This window comes from Marmota marmota, unplaced genomic scaffold, assembly GCF_001458135.2.
Source record: "Marmota marmota marmota unplaced genomic scaffold, marMar, whole genome shotgun sequence".
Taxonomy (NCBI): domain Eukaryota; kingdom Metazoa; phylum Chordata; class Mammalia; order Rodentia; family Sciuridae; genus Marmota; species Marmota marmota.
The window spans coordinates 2109348-2134983 of NW_026000153.1; the positions used below are offsets into that span (position 1 = coordinate 2109348).

Here is a 25636-nt window from a genome sequence, read left to right on the forward strand (position 1 = left end):
GACTTGAGGCTGCTCATGGAGGACATATTTAAGTCAACTGTCAAAGGAACAGGATCCCAAAGGCCTGGGATATTTCCTGTGACAGGAATGTCTTATTTCCAACTTGATTCTAAGTATATTAGAGACAAATAAAAATCCAAATGAATACTGTATCTATGGACACTAATAATAAACAAAGCCACATGGAAAGTCTGAGACAGAATTACGAAGAATCTCAAAGAGCACCAGAGCCACTCACCCCAGAGCATGACAGTCCCTCCCCATCCCCAAAGACCTTGCCAGGTGGTCTACAGGCCCATGCTTCTCAGAGTCCTTGCTATCTTCTGAAGCAAGTATATTCTGCTCTGGGACTTAGTCCTTCCTGTTCCTAAGACATTTGCTTTGGTTTCTTCTCATTGCAAAAAGGACCACTTCCTTTTTTTGTGGGGTATTCAAGTTTCAGAAGACAATTATGGGACCTCGGTTTACTCATTTTTCCCCCAGGTTATCATTAGCCATTTCTCAGCCCCCCTTGCTGGACTAAGAGAGTGGGACTTTTGGCTGTAAGACTTAAGCATAAGTGGGTGATGTGAGCTGCACCCACAGAGCAGAATAGCACAAGCACCACACAACAGAACCTTGGTGGTCAGCACTGTTCTCCTTGCAACAGGCTTCTGTATCGTACTTTGAGTGAGTTGGGCTTTTATTGGTGAGACTACACTACATGGCATATTTGGGTGGCAACAGCTGATCTGAGAGCTCTACTTCTTAACATGTTCCTTCTTTAGCAGTTTTTCAGCATCAGGAAGGAATAAGATCTTGAGGAACACAGTTATGAATGCAATGGACACCACCCCTGGAGAGGCAGTGTGAGACAGGGGAAAGAGAGTCTATAATGAGGCAAACATGAACTTAAATCCTGCCTTTAATACTTAATTGCTGTTTAGATTTTGGACAAATGCTTGTTTCCACACCTATATATTTGGATAATCCCTATATCTCAGGAGTGCTTCAGAGAAACAATGAGAAAACACACTATCAGCACTCAACGCACAGTAGGACTCTTTTTCTTTTTAATGGAAACCACTTTTTATTTGAGGTATCTTTAAACTATTAATATTCTTTTTTAAAAAATATTTTTTCAGTTATATATGGACACAATATCTTTATTTATTTTTACGTGGTGCTGAGGATCGAACCCGTTGCCTCATGGTGTGAGGCAAGCATTCTAGCACTGAGCTACAGCCCTAGCCCCTAAAATATTAATATTCTTAAAATATTTGGGATGATTTTATTTTCTGCAATCTGCTTAAGTTTCAAACCTCACAGGATATCCATGGTTCTAAAATATTTTCTAATTTATATTCCATCCAAACTGATTTAGATACGTTAGGTAATTTTACTAACTGGTCCTACAGATTTACTGATAAAGTACATGAATATAATTGCTCAGCAAGTTTACACTGAATTCTAATCTATGAATAATACATTTTAATCCATGAAAGAGGTATCATGGAGGCATAGTTGGCGTCCATATACTTAAAACAGTTCAGAAAATGACAATAATTACAACTCAATGCAAGAAAAGACTCCAGGAATAAAACAATAAGTTAATGTAATTTCTTTTTGTGCTTTAGCTTTTACATTTTTTTCTTAGTTTTTATTATAGCTTATTTGCTGACTCATAAGTTATTTTTTTAACATTTATTTTATTTATTTATTTTATGTGGTGTTGAGGATTGAACCCAGTGCCTCACACATGTTAGGCAAGCGCTCTACCGCTGAGCCCCAGCCTCAGCCCAAAGTTTTTACATTTATAAATGAGGATTTCCCTCACCTCTTGGAAAAGAATTCAAGTCTTGTTTCCTTTCCATGTCACAGCATGAATATCCACTTCCATCTGGAACACCCTGACTCTAGTCCCATTCTGTTCCTTGCTTTCTCACCCTAAATCTTTTTACCAAGTTTGGCCATTTCTGTCTCCGCTGCTAACAGAATAGTCTCTCATAAAACCTTGCAACAGTAAGCAACAGTGTGAATTCTCTCTGTTCAGCATAAAATAATCATAGAAGATAATGATAGAAGAGTCAGGACTGCTATTTTAGAACACTTAATAGATGAGGCAACCGAGGACAGAAAGGTAAACCAGGAATGCACAGTTGGTTGCTAACAGAGATGGCCTGCTCAGTCAGTATAGGCTTATTAGTCACCGTGCTTCCTAAAGTATTTTCCCAAGGACTTTATTTCCAGATTGTTAATAGCTGGTGGGAAGTACAGAGCTTCCCAAATAATATTCAAAATCACTGAGTCATGCTGGGCGTGGTGGCTGAAATCCCAGTGGCTCAGGGAGCTGAGTCAGGAGGATCACGAGTTCAAACCGAGTCTTAGCAACTTAGCAAGGCCATAAGCAACTCAGAGAGACCCTGTCTAAATAAAATACAAAAAGGGTTGGGGATGTGGCTCAGTGGTAGAGTGCTGCTGAGTTCAATCCCCAGTACCAAAAAAAAAAAAAAAAAAAAAAAATCCATAGGCCCCATCAGTAACAAAACAAGGCTTTCACAGGAAGACAGGTTAAGATGCTTGAGTTTGAAGACGTGAAAGCAGAAAAGCATGTCAGTCAGAAGACTACCAGCAAACCTGAGAGCTGTCTATGCCCTGAAGCCCCACAAGTAGGGTCCATGGAGGAGACTTCCTGCAAGTGTGAATGCACACAGCTCCCTAGGCTGCCTGTGGTATTCACAGTCCAACAGCCTAGGGGATGAGGATGTTGCTGAATAAGCCACTTGGACCTTTCTTGAAGCACTAACTTTGACCTCCTTGAGGTACGTGGTGACTCTGCAGCCAGCTGATTTCACAGAGCCCCCAAAGACAGAACAGCTGGCTGGGGGTCCATTACAGACCTTCAGAGACGTGGAGATTATATGGGTGATCAGGTGACCAGATGAATGGAGCCACTCTACACAGAACCTCTGCCCTGACGAGGCAGCAGCTTCTACCACCTGGATAAAATCCAAGGTCTTTCCCTGTAGTAGGGAGGCATCGACTTTTCACTTAAAACAGACAGTGCATATTATTAAAAAGTAATGATGTTTTAAAAGAATTTCCTCCCCATAAACCTAAAATGCTCTACATGTAACTGTTTCTTTAAATATTAAAAAATGCCCAAGGGGCATTTAAAAAGCTCTTAAGGGGTGGGCCAGGCAACCCTTCACATTTACAGACAGACTGTATAATAGCAAAATAATCACAGACGGAAAAAATGATTTTTATCCTCTAAAACACTGAGACATTCTAGTGGTGAATAAGATAGAGTCTGAGGGAGGAATCTGTAAAAAACATGAAATGGGTTACTTTAAAAATGTAATATATTTTCTCTTTAAGAAAAGTTTAAAATGTATGAAAATTTAAAGAAAAAAGATAAGTACTTGTAATTTCAGCCTCCATCATGAAAACACTTCTAGAATTTTTAGGGTACCTACGTATGCCAGGCATACATCAATTTTTTTCCTTGAAAAATGGGGCCATACCTATACAATGTTTTGTAACCTTTCATTTTTATGCAATGACACACTGTGGGCATCTTTTCCATGTCTATAAAAATTAACCATGGCTACCTCCTGTAAGGTCAGAGAAACACCCTTATAAGTAAGGAGCATGTAAATTGGGGTCAGGCAAGTTGGGATTCAAGTCTCAGGCTGGCTGCTTTATAATCACAAGATCATCCATTAACTTCTCTAAGCCTCTGGTCTCTCATCTCTGCAACAGAGATTTAAATATTTTATTGCTCAGCAGTTTTCCATTATATGGGATGTAACACGGTTTGTTTAACGGTTTGTTTGTTGAAGGACACTGAGTTGTTTCCAGTCTTTAGCTTACACAAATAAACCTGCTCTGAACATTTGAGTATAGGTTTTTACATGGACATAAATTTTAATTTATCTTATTTATCCTAAACACCCAGGAATGTGAATGTTGGGTTGTATGGTGAGTATGTTTAGTTTTACATAACACTACCAAACTACTTTCCAGAGCACTGCACCATTTAACATTTAATACAGCCACCAGCAATATATAAGAGATTCTGTTCCTGTGTATCTCACCAGTATTTGATACTGCATTAAAAAAAATTAGCTGTTCTAATAGGTGTGTAGTGTTATCTCATCAATTACTTTAATTTGCATTTCCCTAATAGCTAAAGATGTTGAACACCCATTTCTAACTTTTGATTCAACGAAACAATGCTATAGTGGATAGTCTTATTTGGATAAATTTTAAGTTAATTGCTACAAATGGACTCTTCAAAGTGAAATTGCTTGACAGGAATATTTAAAAAAATGCTTGAAACATAATATCATATTTTTCTCCAGAAAAGTGAACTGCCCAGCTTTTAGAATATGTCATCCCTTAGTATCACATTCTCCTGTATACTTTACAGTATCTCTTGATGACTTATGATACCTAATAAATGTAAATGCTGGGAAAATAGTTTTTATATTGCATTGTTTAGGGAATAATGACAAAAAAGTCTGTAGCTGTGATTTTTTTTTAGAGAAATATTTTTAATCTGCAGTTTGTTGGATCTAGGGCTTCTGTCAACTCTATAGCAAACAATCTCCTTGTCTCTTCTAAGAGGTTAAAAGGAAACTTGCGAATACACCTCCACTATCAAGGAAATGAATAAAAATTAGGTAGCTCACGTTCTTAATAGAGCAGAAAATGAACCAACTATGACATGCTCTCCAAGGACATTCCAGTTTCAGGCATGTGTCGAACACATTCATCAAACACACTAAAAGGAAGGAAAGCTCACTTACCTTTATGGGCAACATGACACAGATCTTCCTGCATTTTAGAAAACTCTGATGAGGTTTCAGAACCATCAGAATAATTTTTATCTTCTCCAAAATCTAGTGTTGACAGATTAGGATTGGAGGAGTGTAGTCTTACAGGGCCAGAAAAAGGTTTAGGGACCTAAAGTGACACCAAAGGGAGAGATTTCTGTTCAGATGCAGACTGTTCAGAACATGTACTTGATTCTAAGATTGGAACCTATTAAGGAAAGAACATTTTATAGGGAAGTCTTCCTACTTACTGAGTGTTAACTTGGAAGAAAAACAAATAAAAACTCAGGAGAAAACTTTCCACAGCAACTTGATTCTTATGAAATAAAAATGGGTGAAAAAAATCATATACTCGTTTGGAGATGATAGAAGTATTAAAGCTATGGGTTGAAAATTACAGCTAAACCTGCCAGGCTTTCATTTATACTCAGTTCCTTCCTCCCTCCTGCCATCATCACCAAGCAACTAGATGCTAATAATGAATAGGTTTTAAAATGCTCTTCTTTATTTGCACTGGGGCTTCTACAAAACATACTAGCTTCTCACGTGTGTGCATGGAACATTCTTTACTTTGAAAATATTTAAGTTCAACATATAAAGTGCTTTGATCCAAAGAGTATATACAAGAGTACATCAGATCCAAAAGCTTAGGATTTGTTTTTATTCTAACAATGTTGCCGTTTAATATGTAATATGTAATGCTATTTAAAATGTAATATGCAAATCTTGGCCTGTGATTTAGCTATGCATTGGAAAAGACAGCTCCTAGAATGACACAGTGAATTTTTGGTGGGGAACTGAAAGTCTGGAGAAAAATAGCAAGAGAGAGCTCCCACAATGTCTTGGGCCCAGAGACTGAGGCCTGTGGGTTCAGAGGGATTATAAATCCACCGAGCTTCAGCAGGAGAGGTGAGTCAAAGCACGGAGTCACAGCAGCCACAAAAACAGGACACACCCAAGCAAGAAGAGGGCAGGCAGTCTAAACATTACAGGGGAAAAACCAAAAGTCCTAGAAATGGTGGCAGTCCCTCCAACTCCATGCCATTTTCCCTTAGAAAACACTCTTTCCCCTGCCCAATACCCATTACAAGCTTAAACTACTATTCAGAGGGTCTAAGCAATGAGCTCATGTCTCTACATGTGGTATTGGAGAGAACAACTCCAGAGCATTCACTTGTCTGTTCTATTTAAGTCCAAGGAGCCCCAGCGCATGACATGCAGATCCAGCAGGAAAGCAGCTTGCTGGCGGAAGTAACGGTTACCTGCAGCGTTCCTTTAGCATCTTTGCCAATAGCTCTGGACCGCCACCTCCTGTGTGATCTTTTTTCCTTTTTGGGACTTTCAAAAACTCCACCCTTTGTTTCAAAACAGGAAAGAGAGGACAGACAGTAAGGTCCACCAAACCAATAGGGATAAATGCCCAGCAAAGTGACCACTTCCATCCCCTTGAGTTTGGCTCAAGCAACTGGCCAGACATGACCCATTGTTAGTCAAAGGCTGGGGAGGAGAAAGGAAGGCAGAAGCCAGAAGGCGAACAGAGGAGGGCTTGAGCTAACCTGGATGGCATTGATGGCAGGAGCCGAGTATGTCCGATGCAAGATGTCCATACTTTGTAGGAGCTGGCTCATTTCCACCAGGTAAGCATGGCAGTGTGCCAGGTCTGTGAGGGAAGAAAAGAGGAATGCTCACAATTTTCTACCAGCAAAAGGGATCACTGTGCTGGCACCAGAGATTGTTCTTTTTGTATATTAGAGTTTCTATCTGTACAGGTAGGAAACTTTAGTTCCTTTGTTACAGGAAAGGTTGTAGACTTTAGTGGAAAACCAGGCTGCCTTAGTTTGAATCCACTTAATGAACTGTGATTCTTGGGCAAATGACTTAATGCTCTGGGACTCAGTTTCCTCATCTAGAGACTGGGAATCAGTACACACTTAGCTGACAGAGTTGTTTAACTGAGTTGATACATGCAGAGTACTCAGATGGCCTACAGTATGAACAAAATAAATCAGCCAGCAGCATTATTATGATTTTTTAATTTATTTTTTAGTTGTCAATAGACCTTTACTTTACTTATATGCAGTGCTGAGAATCAAACTCAGTGCCTCACACATGTGAGGCAAGTGTTCTACCACTGAGCTACAACCCCAGCCAAGCATTATTTTTTTAATATTTATTTTTCAGTTGTAGTTGGACACAATGCCTTTATTTGTCCTTTTATAACTTTATTTTATTTGTTTATTTAAATTTTTTTTTCAGTTGTAGATGAACACAAAGTCTTTACACTTTTTTTATTTTTATGTGGTTCCAGGGATCAAACCCAGTGCCTCATGTGTGTTAGGCAAGCATTTTACCACTGAGCCACAACCCCAGCCCTAATATATTTATTTATTTTTATGTGGGGCTGAGAATCGAACCCAGGGCCTCACATGTGCTAGGCAAGCACTCTACCACTAAGCTATAACCCAGCCCAGCATAATAATCCTGCAATAATAGGCTACTGCTACCCACTTGTAAAGACCCAATACACATTAAATGGATGTGTTGATCATGGACCTGAATGAGGATAATGAAGAGCTTCTGCAGATGTACCTGACCTGATAGAAGAGTACTCTCAAACCTGATCAGTAACTTAAAAGAGCCCACAACTGGCTGTTCACTAGTTGCTTATGGATATTTTTGCTGAGGGAATTAAGGCCCAAAGGAATTAGGTAGTGACTTTTAAAGTTTGGTGTCATCAGAAACACCTGGAAACTTGTTAAAACACTTATTGTTGAGTTCCACCAGATTCTGATTTAGATCATCTGGATGGGCCTGAGAATCTGCACTTCTAATAAGTTTCCCTGCCAGGCCAATGCTGCTGGTGCAGAAGCAACATTTTAGGGACCACTTCACCAAGCTATCACTCAGGGAAGCTCACGAATGGTGTTTATTGGAAGGGTAAAGCCTCCAGCATCCATGGCTCTGGTAGAAATAATATCTATATTCAACAAGATGGAAACCAATTTTCAAGGATAAAACCTGACATCTTTCTCAATTATTGCTTTAAAATCACCTGGAGACTTTTTTTTTTTTTCTTGTTTGGGATTGAACCCAGGGGCACTTTACCACTGAGCTATATCCCCAGCCCTGGGATCCTCCTCTGTCAGCCTGAGCGGTTGCTGGAATTGTAGGCGTGCACCACCATGCCCAACTGGAAACATTTTTTTTTAAATTGCATATGTACAAGACCTACCCTTAGACAATTAAATCAGAACCTTCCCCATCCCACTGGTGATCATTCTTTTTTTTGGATGAGTCTCAGCTAACTAAACTTAAGAACACTGAGATTCATTGTGGTAGGAAGGGTCAACGTTGGCTCCCTATCAAAATCACCTGAGGATCTTTGGAAAATCAGTGCCACCAGGTCCCCACCCCAGACTAATTTAAAGAATATTTTTGGAAGAGAGACCCAGGCATGGGTGTTCTTGCATTTTAAAACTATTTTGGTGATTCTAATGTGCAGCCAAGGGAGTCAACACCTACATTGTGGGGCTCTCCATTTGATCACCTATTCACTTCTGGAACACTAATTCTTAATCATGAAGGTGCATCAGAACCATTTTTGGCACTTAAAAAAAGAGAGAGCACTGTGCAGTTCAAAGCCCTGGAGACCCGGATTCATGGGCCCAGGTGGAAGTTAGGCATCTGTACTCAAAAGACTAGAAAAGCAAACCTGTCTCATGGACACACAGGCAAGGATGAAAAGGTCTGCAAGGAAAGTGTCTTTTGTTGGCAATGAGTGCAACCTTAATTAGCAGAATACAGGAGCAAATGAGACTAGAGAAGGGAAGGTCACAAATCCATCTGAGGGTAAACAAACCAGCATCAGTTCAGAGCCATGACAGAAAGAAGCCAAGGTTTCTGGTCACTTACCTTTTGAGCATTTTTCCATGTCCTCTGAAGACTGTAGCCATAAGGGAACTCGTGTCTCTCCACCACAAGAAAATGATAAATTGCTTCCAGTTTGAAATGAATTCTGCTTTGATATACTGCTACGCTGTTCCACAGATGACAAGAGCACATTATAAATGAAAACAGAGCCCAGTAGGGACACTTTAGGGTAAAGGATAATAGAGTGGGTTAGTTGCTAATAGACACCATCTGCCTATAAGGGGAAGAAGCTTCTAGCAAAATATCACACAGGAGGCCCTTATATCTTTGGCTGTCACCCCACCTTGGCCATACTATGCTATAAGACCTCAGCTGATGGTCCTTATTTTTTTTTCCTGTCAAATGGTAATACCAAAGTAATTATATAAATGTTTGAAAATATTCTGCAATCCTAAATGACTGTACATGTATGTACTGCATTTTACAACCAGGTAGGAAAATCAAGGTCAAACTGGTCAAAAGACTGCTACAGAGATCTGGGATATTGAACTGTTCCTTATATACTCCCTCACCATTAACAGATGCTCATCTCATCTGGATTCTGACTCACTGGACAAAGAGAATAATTAAGTACCAGCCCAACTTCCCTGTTCCTGCCCTCAAACCCTTCCTGAGACCTAGCTCTTGAGATGGGCCTCCCTCTTCAAAGCTGACCCCCTTTCATGTTCATTATTGGCAAAACACTTATTACCTTCCTACTAGAAATGGAGTCAAATGTCCCAGGTGCAGAATCTGTGACAGTCGACCCTGGGAAAAAGTGATTAACTTCATATGGAAACATGGCGATTTCATTCTGGCGATACATTCTGTGGTGACGAAGTTTGGATACCCACTCATCAAAGACTTCTTCTGACTTCACCTAAAATGAGTTCAATTGAAAGGAAGAAAACAGATAGTCCCTTGCTAAAAGGAAAAAATATTCATCAAATTGAGGTCAGTATTCACATGCTCTTTATAATGGGGCACATGTAGAAATAGCCTCTACTGACTACATTTGTTGTGGTCCACGGGAAGAAGTTTGAGGAGGAAATAGTAAAACTTGTCCTCATAAAGTATATATTTAGGTTTTATTTGAGAGGGTCCAATTGATGTTACATACATTCAAGTATATGTATATATATTTTTATATAAATATATATTTCAATGTCATATGTGTATAAACATATATTTCATATATATATTTATATATACATATATATGTACTAGAGATTGAACCCAGGGGTTCTCTACTACTGAGCTACAGCCCTGTCCCTTTTCATTTTTTATTTTGGGACAGGGTCTCACTAAGTTGCCCAGGCTGGCCTCAAACTTTCAATCCTCCTGCCTCAGCCTCTCAAGTCACTGGGATTACAGAAGTATGCCACTGCACCAGATTTGTTATGCTATTTTAAAGAAACCAAAACAGTACTAGTTATATTAAACAACAAATAAACTGAAATTTATATTTGTCTCTTATAGCATTTCTGATTCTTTAGTCCCAGCTTTTCCTATCCCCTCTGAATATTACTGGCACCATATTTCTTTCTAAATTCTTTTATAACTCAAAAATTTCAGATTAATCCTTCTGAACTGGAATAAATTAGTAAATTCTTTCTAAAATATTTAACTTTGTTCTACTCTGACAAAGAGGATGTTGCTGAGAAGTTATGTTAATGAATGTGAAAATTACTTAAAAGAATGTTTTTCCCACTCTCAGATAAAGAAAAGTATCTGATAAAGTGTTATGAAGCATAATCATCATTATTGTGTACACATTTAGTCATTCTCTCCACAGATGAGTGACTATCAATTTCTAATTCCTGGGAAGAATGTATTTCATAATTTGTATTAGAAAATATTTCAAATGTTCATAAAAATGCTAGAAAGAAAAGAGAAAGCACCTATGTACCATAGATATTTCTTAAAAGTCAATATTTGTGTGTGAGAGAGTATATTAATATTATCAAGGTGAAAAATGATAAATACCTGCATATTAGAGCATAAATACTCATGAAGCTGCAAATTCAAATAACCCACAAGGATGTCTGGTTGGTTAACTTCCAAGATGAAAAATTCAGTCAATCCTGTGAAAATCTTTCCCAATGCTACAGCTGAGAACAGGGTGTGCAAATAAACATCGGAGGCATCATCCATCGAGAAACTGTCTGGTTGGCTTCTGTGTGGATGAGGAGCGGCACCTACAGGACCCAAGGCTCCCATGTGCCGTTTACAGAAAGAAGCAACACAGACATCAGCTAGGTGTCTCCTCTATCTTATGTTCCTGAAATGCACTTCATTTCCCAGATGTGGTTAAGAGAAATTTTGTGAGAGTCTTTTGTCATACTTGCAGTGATATACTCTCAGAGGCCCTTAATGCCAAAGTGCTCATTGTGACTCATCTTTTATTGGTTAAACAAGGTAGAAGAATAACAGCACTGCAAGCACTATATTAAAAAGGTGACCATGGTTCTGTTCCAGCCCCTCCAGTAATTCCAGGACTATGGAAGGACAGTCCTGTGACCTCTCTGTTGCCCAGACCCCTCGTCTATAAAATGAGAGGGTGGGACTGGAGGACCTGACATTGAAGCCATGAACTGGAACCCTCAGGTAACTACACCCTAACACTCACAGCCTCAGCTAATATTCAGAAGAAAGAATAAGCCAAACAGATCCAAAAGTGAATCACGCAGAAATTTAATTTATCATGATATTAGTATTCAATGTATCCTAAGACATTTGAACTCTTTAAAAATTAGGAGTTAATAATTATTTTTATTCTATTAACTAGAAAAGTATATAAACAAGAACCTAATATTTCCTGACAATGTCAAAACACAGTACAAAGAGTAACTAGAAGTACATGGAAAAATAACCCAATGATGCTGCAATCTGTATACGGGATAAAAATGGGAGTTCATAACCCACTTGAATCAAAGTGTGAAATATGATTTGTCAAGAACTATGTAATGTTTTGAACAACCAACAATAAAAATTAAAAAAAAAAGAAAAATAACCCAAGCTGTTCTTTTAGAAACTGACTACGAAATGGGGCTTAGGGTAGGGTTGGGGTTAAAATTTGTCCTATACTTTTTTCCCCTAAGATTCTAGGTTGTTCCCCCATCACTTCACACTAGTTATCTGCAAGCAGGAGTGATTTCATCCCCTGGAGACGCTTGGCAATATTTGGAGACATTTTTGATTGTCACACTTAGAAGGGTACCGTCAGCATTCAGTGGGTTAAACAAGAGGCAAGCATGCTGCTAAACATCCTACGATGCCCAGGACAGTCCCACAATAAAGAATCATCTCGCCCACAGCACCAACAGTGCTGAGGTTGAGAAACCCTGCTTTACAGTGAGCTAATGCAGAGATTCAGGTGAGGCTAAGGGACAGGGTGCACTTGACGGTCTTGCCCAGCCAAACACATGCATGTGTTAGGCCCATGTTGCTCATCATGCACATGCTGGAGGTGACAGGGACACATTAGGACCTGGAGCTCATGATCTTGCACTTTTATTTTCCTAAAGTTCAGCCCCAAATCCAAAGTAAGTTGGCCAAGTAAGAAAAGTCTTAGTATCTTCTCAATTTCTAATACTGTTTCCACCTAATAATAAAAAACAGTAACTAAACTTGTTGAGTTTACTGTGGGCCAGACATTATGCCAGTTTTTAATATGTAGCCCTATAAGAGGAGCACTTTAGACTATAATACTTTTTTTTTTTTTAGGTAAGAAAACAGACTTTCAGAGATTAAATAATTGACCAAAGTTCAACAGCTTGTAAGCTGCCATGTCAGGATCTAACCAGTTCTGGATCTCAAGCTTCATGCTTTAACTTCCTATACCACTTGTAGGGGAGAGAAAAGAAGGTAAACAGATTGAGACTCACACTTGAAGAGAAAACATTTCTGATATTTCTCTATAGTATGAGAATTTAAATGGGAATCCCTATAAAATTAGCTGAAGTTGTAAGATAGGGCTCCACAGATTAAATATTGTATTTCAGGGAACATATTTTAACCTATGGTAAATGGTTCTTTATTAAAGATGGTGCTGCAGGTGGAGAGGTGATATGGAAACATGATTTTTTTTGTTATCGATCACTGCACAATCACTAGAGAGGAGGAGTGGTATTTGAAGGATGAGATAAGAAGAATGCTAACCCTTCAAGCAATGTTCTACACAATGGAGAACGGTCCCATCATAATATCAACAGGGTCCATTAGGAACACTTTGGTGATGAATATCTACATATTGGCTGAATATCCAAAAGGCATCACTGACTATATAGTGACTGACAATCTCTCCTCATTATAAAGGGGCTCTGTACAACCTTGCTGGGGGCAGTGGCACACACCTATGGTTCTAGCTACTTGGGAGGCTGAGGCAGGAGGATTACTTAAGTCCAGAAGTTCAAGGTAGCCTAGGCAACACGGCAAGACCCTGTATCAAAACTACAACAACAACAACAAAAACAAACCCCCAAAAGGGCTCTGCACATGGGAGAAAGCACCTGGAAAGCAGCCTCACCTTCAGATGGTAGATGTGCTCCTCTGTGTCAAGATCGATGCACTTGGATGACTTCTTTACAGACATCACCGAGAGCCCCACGTCAATACAGCCATGCAGCTTTTCTCTTTCTATCTACAGACCATGAAAAGGGTCACTTGAGAATCACGGTGTTTTAAGTTATAGTCACTTTCCCCACTCTCCCCACCCCTCCCCTCACCTTCCGCTTCCACTAACACAGACGCTACCACTGATGGAGCACTTGTGTGAGCCAACACTGAGTTCAGCACACACACTGTCTTCTGCAGTCTGTGAGGTAGGAGGCACTCTCCATGCTTCACAGAGGAGAAGACTGAGGTGCAGAGAGGTTCAGTGACAAGTAGTTCACACAGCCGGTATGGGAGGAAACAAGGAACCAAACCCCATGGCTTGACTCCCAGGACAAGGAATGAACCTGTTTGCTGCACTGGCTCCTGCTGAATTAATGTCTGGTGTCCACGTTCATTTAGAAGGGACTTAAAAGGAAGAGGATGGACAGGAGGCTAAGAGAGGTTAGGAGGGGAGGAATGGCAGAGAGAAGAACCCTCCAGGGGCAGGCCTACTGGCCATTTAGAGCCCTTACAGGGTGACTGCCTAGTGTTACCTCCAAGAGGAACGTCTTGTTGGCCAGGGCCTTTTCTGCCAAGACCCTCAGTCACTATAAAGAGTGGGAATGCCAATCGTATTAGTTGCAAGGATGTCCTTTCCCACTTGAAAACCCCTAAGTCCAGAACAAACCCGTGGCGACATGGTGGGGTCTTAGATGCATCCCTGACCTCCACTTGACAGGGGGACTGAGCCCACCTAGAACTCAGGGACAAGACAGCAGGGGTCTGGCACTTCTGTTCCTCCTGGAGAAACTACTGCCCTCTGTGGTTTCCAGTTCAAGGCACTGTGACCCTCAACTGTACACATTCTCACTTCTGAGATGACGACGAATACCCCTGCAGAATTCTTCAGTGGCATGCTGAACCAACGAGAAGACTTACATCTGTTTGGCTCTTGGCATATTTCAAGATTCCTTTGTCGAGGTAGAAAAATCTCTGGGGGAAGAGAGTACAATTCATTGAGATGTTCCACTGAAGCATCCCCGTCCTGCTCTCAGATTTCAACTTCAAATCAAATGTTTAAGTGCCCCAGAACAGGGTGCTGAGTGGGGTATGGTGGGCACATGTAAAGGAGAGGCCAAGGCCGATGTCTTACCTTGTGCCAGCCTTTTAAGGGCCATTTCCTCTTTTTCAGCAAAAATCCTTTCTGAACAGGTGGCTCCTGGGTGTAATTCATCTCCCCCCTCAGTCCTTCCACCACTTCCCAGCTGTCCTGTTCCAACAAAAGAGTCCATGTTAAATATCTATCTTTAAAAAAATAATAATAACATAAAAAAGCATTTCATACAATCAGAAAATCCATCAAAGATGAGCCTGGCTGTGTTTGTTGGGAAAAAGAAATTCAAATTTAATTTCCATACAGTCCTTGGACTTTAAAGATTTAATGCTATCATTCAGTGGCATTGAATTTGATTTTTTATAAAGTTCTCTTTTAGAAGGGAATGTTCCTTTCTCTTTTTGTGTTTGAACCTTGACAACCACAGCTAAAGGGAAAGATTTTACTGCAAGTTCTATTTTTGTTCACCTTGACATCAGCACACAATTACTGTTCACTCACTAGACTCCAGTCTAAATGTTAACCAAAAGCTACAGGCATCAGGATGGGAAGGATGTGTGTGTGTGTGTGTGTGTGTGTGTGTTAGGGTTGACTTAAGACATGGCCAAAAAGTATAAGACTGGATGCAAGTTAGTAAGCATGACAATTTGACTGAAATAATAATTTAGTTGACAATTAATTGTCTTCAAAATTGAGTATTTAAGTAATGAAAATCTTGAAGCATCAAACAGATGATTTGGCAACAGGTGTTTTCACCCTATTTTTCCAGAAATAAATTTTTTCTCATTTTCAAAAACTTAACTTTTTTTCTTTTTGAGTCATTTGTAGTTTTGAAGAGATACAAACAGTTGTTGCAATTAATCTTCCATTATGGTTATTTACATAATTTCAACTAATTGAAAACAAATTTTAATTTCAAAAACACTAAAAATTCTGAAAATTTATTTTAGAATTCATAAATCATTGCTAAGTTATAAGATAAACCAAAATCAGCAATAACACAGTTACTGAGAGTTACTTTTACAACTATTATGTATGCTTTTTATTGGGATATAGTGTATATGAAATGTACGTATCTGAAGAGTTCAACTTGAATTTACACACACTTCAGTAACTACCATCCAGATCAGTTACAAATCTTTTCCTACCTGGCCAAGATTTCACATTGATTTCCTTGCTCTGAGTCCAAGCTCCAGGCTCCAAGCAGAGGCCAGAGGTGCCTGGAGAGAGACAGTAAGCCTGGACCTGCACCAGGGAGCAAAGGTCCCAGGACACAAATGGTCTCACAGCAGAGGAGAGGAAGATGGCGGCGAGGGGAGTGCATTGCCCCCGTGTGCCGCGTCACAGTGTGGGAGAATGACGAGTCAGGACGGCTAAAGGCTATCTTGTTAGGAATTTCCAGCAATAGTGGGGTGCTCCGGAACCTGGAGGAAGGATTTCCATCGCACGAGGATCGGCTACGGGGGCTCAAATGCGAGAGATTTGTCCGCACGGAGGGTCACACTGCTTATTCAGCAAATCGCCCCGCGGCTAGAGTCTGCAGTGCGCGCTGGGAAACGAGGAGATAGCGACGCAGGGATACAGTGCTGCAGTTTCCGCGGGCTTCTGCCAGCTGTGCAATTACCGTACTAAGTGCTGAATTCTGGGTTTGAGACAGGGGAAGGAAGCGGTCCAATTCAGTTCTCCACACCGGTCAGACCACAGAGAAGGCCAGCGGCCACCATCTTGGAGAGCTGACGTCACCATCCCTGTTTTCGTCTGATCGCAGCTCATTCAGCCATAGAACAGGTAATTTCAGGCTGCCATTCGCCTGCGGCTTGCAGACAAATTACTCAGGCTCAGTGCTAAATAACCCGCGGAAACTGCTTCTTGGAGCCTGCTGTTATCAGAGCATACACCGAGCACGGAACGGCCGAGTTCCGGCTCCCGGTACTGCTCTGGCCCAGGGCTAAGGAGCCCGTGGAAACTGCTTCTCGGTCCAGGTCCTGCTGAGTACTGTGGAGGTAAATACCAACCGAGCCTTCATGGGCAGTGGCAACAGGACTGAGACGGGGCGGGCCGGTCAGGACTCACCCGTTGCTTTGGTCACCAGGCAAAGGGAACGAAATGCTGCCATTCGCATAGGATACCAACATGGCAGAGATCTGATGTCATCAGAAAGCGGCGGAGGAGAGAACTTCATCAATTCCAGCGGTGACATAAGCAGTTGGTCTCCTGGTAGGGGGGGTGAGGCACAGTCACCCGAGTCTCCTCAATTTGTCGTTGAGCCAGAGGGGAGAAGCCGGGCCGCCGCCAGCGCCCGGAGCAGGCCCAGCGGCTCGCCAGCGTGGTGACCGCGTGACCCCAATTGGAGAGGGGGCGGAGCGGAGCCGCCACCCGCACCCGCAAGGTGGGCAGACCCGCGACCCAGTGGTACATGGGCGTGGTAGGAGGGGCAGGGCAGAGCCGCCGTTCGCGCTTGCAAGGTAAACAGACCTGTGACAGCCTGGCGGGTCAGGCCCAGTGGCCTGCCAGTGTGGTACACACGTCACCCCAACTGGAGTAGGGGCAGAGCAGATCCTTCTCCCACGCCCGGATCAGGCCCTGCCGGTGTGGTGGTCACGTGACCCCAATTGGAGTGGGGGCGGAGCGGAACCGCCACCCGTGCCCGCAGGGTGAGCAGACCTGTGACCAACCTGCAGATCAGGCCCAGGGGTCCGCAGGCGTGGTAGGAGGGGCAGGGCAGATCCGCCGCCCGCGCCTCCAAGGTAGGCAGACCTACAACAGACCGGCGGATCAGGCCCAGGAGCCTGCCGGCGTGGTACAAACACCACCCTAATTGGAGTAGTGGCAGAGCAGAGTCGCCGCCCGTGCCAGGAACAGGCCCAGCGTCCTGCAGGCGGGGTAGTCACGACACCCCATTTGGAGTAGGGGCAGAGTAGAACCGCCGCCCGCGTCTGCAGGGTAGGCAAACCTGCAACCGACTGGCGGATCAGGCCCGGTGGCCTGCCGGCGTGGTACACTCGTCACCCCAATTGGAGTAGGGGCAGAACAGAGCCGCCGCCAGCTCCCAGAACAGGCCCAGTGACCTGCCGGCGTGGTAGCCACGACACCCCAATTGGAATAAGGAGAGAGCAGAGCCGCCGCCCGCACCTGCAGGAAAGATACGCAAGCAGTATGAAAAGACAAGGAAAGAAAGGACCACAAGCAATGCAGGTCAACGCAACTTTAGAAGAGGTAACAGCTGCAGCAGATGGAATGTCAGATAAAGAATTCAGGATATACATGCTTCAGATGATCTGGAGTATCAAGGAAGACATTAAACAGCAAAATCAGACAATGAAAGATCACTTCGACAATGAATTACGCAAACAAATCCAGGAAGCAAAGGATCAACTATACAGGGAGATAGAGGTTATAAAAAACAAACAAACAGAAATCCTAGAAATGCAGGAAGCAATAAACCAACTTAAAAACTCAATGGAGAATACTACCAGCAGAGTAGAACACTTAGAAGATAGAACATCAGACAATGAAGACAAAGTATTTCAACTGGAAAAGAACATAGACAGCTCAGCAAGACTGTTAAGAAACCATGAGCAGAACATCCAAGAAATATGGGATAACATTAAGAGACCAAACTTAAGAGTCATTGGGATACAGGAAGGTACAGAGCTCCAAACCAAAGGAATGAGCAGTCTATTCAATGAAATAATACGAGAAAACTTCCCAGACTTGAAGAATGAGACAGAATCCCAAATCCTAGAAGCCTACAGGACGCCGAATGTGCAAAATCATAAGAGATCCACACCTAGACACATTATAATGAAGATGCCCAACATACAGAATAAGGAGAGAATTTTAAAAGCTACAAGAGAAAGGAAGCAGATTACATTTAGGGGTAAGCCAATCAGGATAACAGCTGATCTTTCAACACAGACTCTGAAAGCTAGAAGATCCTGGAATAACATATTTCAAACACTGAAAGAAAATGGGTTCCAACCAAGAATTGTGTATCCAGCGAAATTAAGCTTCAGGATGGAAGATGAAATTAAAACCTTCCACGATAAACAAAAGTTTAAAGAATTCGCAGCTAGAAAACCATCTCTTCAAAACATCCTCGCCAAAGCATTACAGGAAGAGGAAATGGAAAATAACAATGAAAACCAACAGTGGGAGGTAGGACAGTAAAGGGGGGGAAAATAATCAAAGAGGAAAACAAACCATGTTTAGTAACAGAAATAAACAAATATGGCTGGAAGAACAACCCATATCTCAATAATAACCCTAAATGTTAATGGCTTAAACTCACCAATTAAGAGACACAGGCTAGTAGAATGGATCACAAAACAAGACCCAACAATATGCTGCCTACAGGAGACGCATTTGATAGGAAAAGACATACATAGGCTGAAGGTGAAAGGTTGGGAAAAATCATATCACTCATATGGACTTCGGAAACAAGCAGGAGTGTCCATACTCATATCAAATAAAATAGATTTCAAGCCAAAGTTAATCAAAAGGGATAAAGAGGGACACTACATACTGCTTAAGGGAACCATACACCAACAAGACATAACAATCATAAATATTTATGCCCCAAACAATGGTGCAGCTATGTTCGTCAAACAAACTCTTCTCAAGTTCAAGAGTCTAATAGACCACCATACCATAATCATGGGAGACTTCAACACACCTCTCTCGCCACTGGACAGATCTTCCAAACAAAAGTTGAATAAGGAAACTATAGAACTCAATAACACTATTAATAACCTAGACCTAATTGACATATATAGAGTATACCACCCAACATCAAGCAGTTACACTTTTTTCTCAGCAGCACATGGATCCTTCTCAAAAATAGATCATATATTATGTCACAGGGCAACTCTTAGACAATATAAAGGAGTAGAGATAATACCATGCATCTTATCTGATCATAATGGAATGAAACTGAAAATCAACGATAAAAGAAGGAAGGAAAAAGCATACATCACTTGGAGAATGAACAATAGGTTACTGAATGATCAATGGGTTATAGAAGACATCAAGGAGGAAATTAAAAAATTCTTAGAGATAAATGAAAACACAGACACAACATATCGGAATCTATGGGACACATTGAAAGCAGTTCTAAGAGGAAAATTCATTGCTTGGAGTTCATTCCTTAAAAAAAGAAAAAACCAACAAATAAATGATCTCATACTTCATCTCAAAATCCTTGAAAAAGAAGAGCAAAACAACAGCAAAAGAAGTAGAAGGCAAGAAATAATTAAAATCAGAGCTGAAATTAATGAAATCGAAACAAAAGAAACAATTGAAAAAATTGACAAAACTAAAAGTTGGTTCTTTGAAAAAATAAACAAAATCGACAGACCCTTAGCGATGCTAGCGAAGAGAAGAAGAGAGAGAACTCAAATTACTAGCATACGGGATGAAAAAGGCAATATCACAACAGACACTTCAGAAATACAGAAGATAATCAAAAACTATTTTGAATCCTTATACTCCAATAAATTAGAAGATAGTGAAGGCATAGATAAATTTCTTAAGTCATATGATCTGCCCAGATTGAGTCAGGAGGATATAGACAACCTAAACAGACCAATATCAATTGAGGAAATAGAAGAAACCATCAAAAGACTACCAACTAAGAAAAGCCCAGGACCGGATGGGTATACAGCAGAGTTTTACAAAACCTTTAAAGAGGAACTAATACCAATACTTTTCAAGCTACTTCAGGAAATAGAAAAAGAGGGAGAACTTCCAAATTCATTCTACGAGGCCAACATCACCCTGATACCTAAACCAGACAAAGACACTTCAAAGAAAGAAAACTACAGACCAATATCTCTAATGAACCTAGATGCAAAAATCCTCAATAAAATTCTGGCGAATCGGATACAAAAACATATCAAAAAAATTGTACACCATGATCAAGTAGGATTCATCCCTGGGATGCAAGGCTGGTTCAATATACGGAAATCAATAAATGTTATTCACCACATCAATAGACTTAAAAATAAGAACCATATGATCATCTCGATAGATGCGGAAAAAGCATTCGACAAAGTACAGCATCCCTTTATGTTCAAAACTCTAGAAAAACTAGGGATAACAGGAACATACCTCAATATTGTAAAAGCAATCTATGCTAAGCCTCAGGCTAGCATCATTCTGAATGGAGAAAAACTGAAGGCATTCCCTCTAAAATCTGGAACAAGACAGGGATGCCCTCTCTCTCCACTTCTGTTCAACATAGTTCTCGAAACACTGGCCAGAGCAATTAGACAGACGAAAGAAATTAAAGGCATCAAAATAGGAAAAGAAGAACTTAAATTATCACTATTTGCAGATGATATGATTCTATACCTAGCAGACCCAAAAGGCTCTACAAAGAAACTATTAGAGCTAATAAATGAATTCAGCAAAGTGGCAGGATATAAAATCAACACGCATAAATCAAAGGCATTCCTGTATATCAGCGACAAATCCTCTGAAATGGAAATGAGGACAACCACTCCATTCACAATATCTTCAAAAAAAATAAAATACTTGGGAATCAACCTAACAAAAGAGGTGAAAGACTTATACAATGAAAACTACAGAACCCTAAAGAGAGAAATAGAAGAAGATCTTAGAAGATGGAAAAATATACCCTGTTCATGGATAGGCAGAACTAACATCATCAAAATGGCGATATTACCAAAAGTTCTCTATAGGTTTAATGCAATGCCAATCAAAATCCCAACGGCATTTCTTGTAGAAATAGAGAAAGCAATCATGAAATTCATATGGAAAAATAAAAGACCCAGAATAGCAAAAACAATGCTAAGCAGGAAGTGTGAATCAGGCGGTATAGCGATACCAGACTTCAAACTATACTACAGAGCAATAGTAACAAAAACAGCATGGTACTGGTACCAAAACAGGCGGGTGGACCAATGGTACAGAATAGAGGACACAGAAACCAATCCACAAAACTACAACTATCTTATATTTGATAAAGGGGCTAAAAGCATGCAATGGAGGAAGGATAGCATCTTCAACAAATGGTGCTGGGAAAACTGGAAATCCATATGCAACAAAATGAAACTGAATCCCTTTCTCTCGCCATGCACAAAAGTGAATTCAAAATGGATCAAGGAGCTTGATATCAAATCAGAGACACGCCGTCTGATAGAAGAAAAAGTTGGCTACGATCTACATACTGTGGGGTCGGGCTCCAAATTCCTCAATAGGACACCCATAGCACAAAAGTTAATAACTAGAATCAACAAATGGGACTTACTCAAACTAAAAAGTTTTTTCTCAGCAAAAGAAACAATAAGAGAGGTAAATAGGGAGCCTACACCCTGGGAACAAATCTTTACTCCTCACACTTCAGATAGAGCCCTAATATCCAGAGTATACAAAGAACTCAAAAAATTAGACAATAAGAGAACAAACAACCCAATCAACAAATGGGCCAAGGACCTGAACAGACACTTCTCAGAGGAGGACATACAGTCAATCAACAAGTACATGAAAAAATGCTCACCATCTCTAGCTGTCAGAGAAATGCAAATCAAAACCACCCTAAGATACCATCTCACTCCAGTAAGATTGGCAGCCATTATGAAGTCAAACAACAACAAGTGCTGGCGAGGATGTGGGGAAAAGGGTACACTTGTACATTGCTGGTGGGACTGCAAATTGGTGCAGCCAATTTGGAAAGCAGTATGGAGATTTCTTGGAAAGCTGGGAATGGAGCCACCATTTGACCCAGCTATTCCCCTTCTTGGTCTATTCCCTAAAGACCTAAAAAGAGCATGCTACAGGGACACTGCTACATCGATGTTCATAGCAGCACAGTTCACAATAGCAAGACTGTGGAACCAACCTAGATGCCCTTCAATAGATGAATGGATAAAAAAAATGTGGCATTTATACACAATGGAGTATTACTCTGCATTAAAAAATGACAAAATCATAGAATTTACAGGGAAATGGATGGCATTAGAGCAGACTATGCTAAGTGAAGCTAGCCAATCCCTAAAAAACAAATGCCAAATGTCTTCTTTGATATAAGGAGAGTAACTAAGAACAGCGTAGGGATGAAGAGCATGAGAAGAAGATTAACATTAAACAGGGATGAGAGGTGGGAGGGAAAGGGAAAAATAATACAAGGGGGACAAATGAATGACAGTAGAGGGGGCAGAGAGAGAAGAGGGGAGGGGAGGGGAGGGGAGGGAGGATAGTAGAGGATAGGAAAGGCAGCAGAACACAACAGACACTAGTATGGCAATATGTAAATCAATGGATGTGTAACTGATGTGATTCTGCAATCTGTATATGGGGTAAAAATGGGAGTTCATAACCCACTTGAATGAAAGTGTGAAATATGATATATCAAGAACTATGTAATGTTTTGAACAACCAACAATAAAAAATTTAAAAAAAAAACAAATGGTCTCACAGGGCGGGAATGGACACAGAGAGAAGTCCTCAGTGGCTTGATTCCACATTGCCGTCAAGCCCAGTACTTTTTCTGTAACAAGAATTCTTTCCTACATTAGCAACTGAGCTATTTCTCTAAGGATCCTTACAGATCTATGCACCTCCTATCTGATTGCCTTTCACTGTTAATGGAGTTAAAGGTACATTCCAGAAGTGTGAAATCCACAGAGGTCTCCCAGAATCTGGAGCTATGAAAGGGATTTCTTTGATAAAAAAAAGAAAAAAGAAAAAACAATTCAGCTTTCAATGTAGAGAATTTTTTTTCCAGAAAGATAGCAACATTGAATGAGATTTCTTCATAGCAATTATTGCCAATTATTCAAAGTCACTTAATTACATCCAGACAATAATTGGAGACAGCATATCATTAAGTGATGGGAAGCCACACTTCTTATTACATAAAACCACAAAAATTTATGCTCACATGTATTTTAGCCAGAAAGCCATTCCTCAAAATTAAAGTGTTTTTCTTGTCTAACTGTTAATGAATCGTTAAGATTCCTAAGTTAAAAATGCTACCTCCTCCAGAGGTGGATAGAGACTCCATCAATGTGCTATCTTCCTTTCCAAAGGCTCGCCATTCATTTATGATAATATATAGGTTTATCATCCCTACAGGACAAAAGGCTCCTGGAGAGTAGACGTTTACTAATGATTTCCTCACGATTTCTAACCTGCTATCCTGTGAATAGCAGGTATCTGATGGCAAGTGAATAATCATGGTCCTGAAATAAGGTTGTCAATAGATTCACACTCTTGGAATGTTATAATTTGGCATGAACTTGAAGTGTGCACATTATCTATGGGCCAAATGACTATTTACAAATCAGGTACAACGTACCCATATTTGTGAAAGAGGGGTGTGTGTAGTGTTGTTATTAAATGTAAACTGAAGGCTCCAAATCCTCTGTAAAGTACTCTAAGTGGATCAAGCCCTTTGGATTTGTCTGAAGACTGCTGAGCAGAAGGCAACCTGCTGAGTGCTAATACTAAGCAATCATGCACATCTGCTCAGTACCTCCCATTGGGCACCGAGCAAATGCCAAGGGGATTGGCTGTCATTGCATACTTCACAAAAAGTGGGGGAATGGATAAAATCACACCTGTAGTTTAAAGGAAAACAAGAATTAAATTTCAAAATAATTTCAACGATTCACATGAGAACTAGATTGCCCCTGAATTCTTGAGACATAGTACATTCCTCCCAGTGAGCCAATGAAGAGAGCAGGGAATTAGGGCAAATATGTTGGCCTTTAACATAAATAAGTCAAAAAAGGTTTGCTTCATTTTTTTCCCTACAAAATGTCCTTTTTTTCCTCCTCATTTTATCTCCCACCTGGGCTCAGAACTTGAAACTGTTGCCAGGTTGGAAAAGCTAAATTTGAAGTATTTAAGAAAGTGAAGGCTTCCCTTGGCTGGGAGAGAGAGAAAGTGCTGCAGCCAACTCCTTTCCTGGGCTCCACATCCAAATCTTCCCACCCCAGCTTGCTTGTGTGTCACCATTCTTGAATTGGTGGCTGACACCTGACAGCCAGTCCCCAACCCCCAGTGGTTCTCAGTGGGCTGGGGCTGCTCCCCTGAGCCTGTGGAATCCTGGAGTCACTTGTGTCTGTCACAGTGATGGGGAGATGTCTGGCACCTAATGGCTGTGAGCCAGGAGACAATGTAAGACATCCCAACATGCCTCAGTCTCGCACAATGAAAACGTTGTCCCCCATCCGCCTTTCCAAGTGTTCTCAGACATTTCTGTAAGTGAAAGTCTGATTCAAATCACTTGGGCGTAGAAGTGGACTGTTTCACACATATACCAATGTATTTTTGCAGGGTTTTTATGCACTCTGAATTCTCAGGAATGCAAGTACTGAATAACTAAGGGAAGACAGTACATACTTTGTTTTTGTTTTTGTTTAACCTTACCAAGCTTCACCCACCATTTGTCTAAACCACATCACTGAAGGCTATGACATATATATTATTAACATGCCTGTGTTGTCTGCATTCATGGTAACTATATTCTACATGTGAGAGTATCTGACCATTTCATTATGTTTTCTGGTATGTCCAGGCTTTTACATATGGAAAAGTATATTTTAATATTAACCACATTCTTTGAATTTTCCTTTATATTACAGAAAATCATGATGTTGAGAGTTTTAAAAATGTGTGCAAATTCCATTTGAGGAGAGTAAAGGGGCCATTAAAATTCTCACAATAAGAGGACATTGATTAAGGGGATGGTGGGATTAAGAAATGCTCATGAACCTGGCACAGATTCTGTGTACTATTGTGGGAAAGAATACCAGGCCAGGACACAGTATAAATGAAATCACTTTGAAAATTGAAAGGATTTTAATATCTTCTTATAACTAAGTCCTATTGGTTCCATCTTCAAATTTTTCTTAAAAAAAAAAAAAAAACCAAACAAATAAGTTACACATTATTAGAGGAAGAGAAATACCAATAGAGGGAAATACTGTAAATACCCAGGACATGGTCTTTGATGATCACTTTCACCACTGATCCTTTGGTGATGAATGAGTGCATGTGCACACACACTAAGCTAGGTATCTTCCATTTTCTCCTCTAGAGCACCCTTCACTTCTCTGTTCTGCTGACTACATTAGTGGCCTTTCTTGTATCAGAGTTCCAGTTGATTTTGTTCAATAAGGAGCATTGGGGGTTTCAGAAGTTCAGTGCATGGTAGGCCAACTGCATAGCT

The 25636-nt window shown here is 40.7% G+C and overlaps 1 protein-coding gene across 9 annotated transcripts in view; it reads right to left on the bottom strand.

The window, feature by feature from the left end:
- The window catches only part of Osbpl3 (oxysterol binding protein like 3), a 188274-nt gene that overhangs the window by 58053 nt on the left and 104585 nt on the right, over positions 1-25636 (bottom strand). For 7 of the 9 annotated variants that reach the window (XM_048786356.1, XM_015490142.2, XM_048786351.1 and 4 more), the window contains 8 exons: positions 14479-14595; positions 14265-14318; positions 13258-13371; positions 9442-9609; positions 8733-8856; positions 6377-6480; positions 6083-6175; positions 4794-4950 (listed from right to left, as the gene is read on the bottom strand). In XM_048786356.1, the coding sequence (XP_048642313.1) occupies positions 4794-4950; positions 6083-6175; positions 6377-6480; positions 8733-8856; positions 9442-9609; positions 13258-13371; positions 14265-14318; positions 14479-14595 (931 nt within the window). The remainder of the gene's footprint in view (positions 1-4793; positions 4951-6082; positions 6176-6376; positions 6481-8732; positions 8857-9441; positions 9610-13257; positions 13372-14264; positions 14319-14478; positions 14596-25636) is intronic. The other 2 variants (XM_048786357.1, XM_015490143.2) reach the window with 1 other exon arrangement.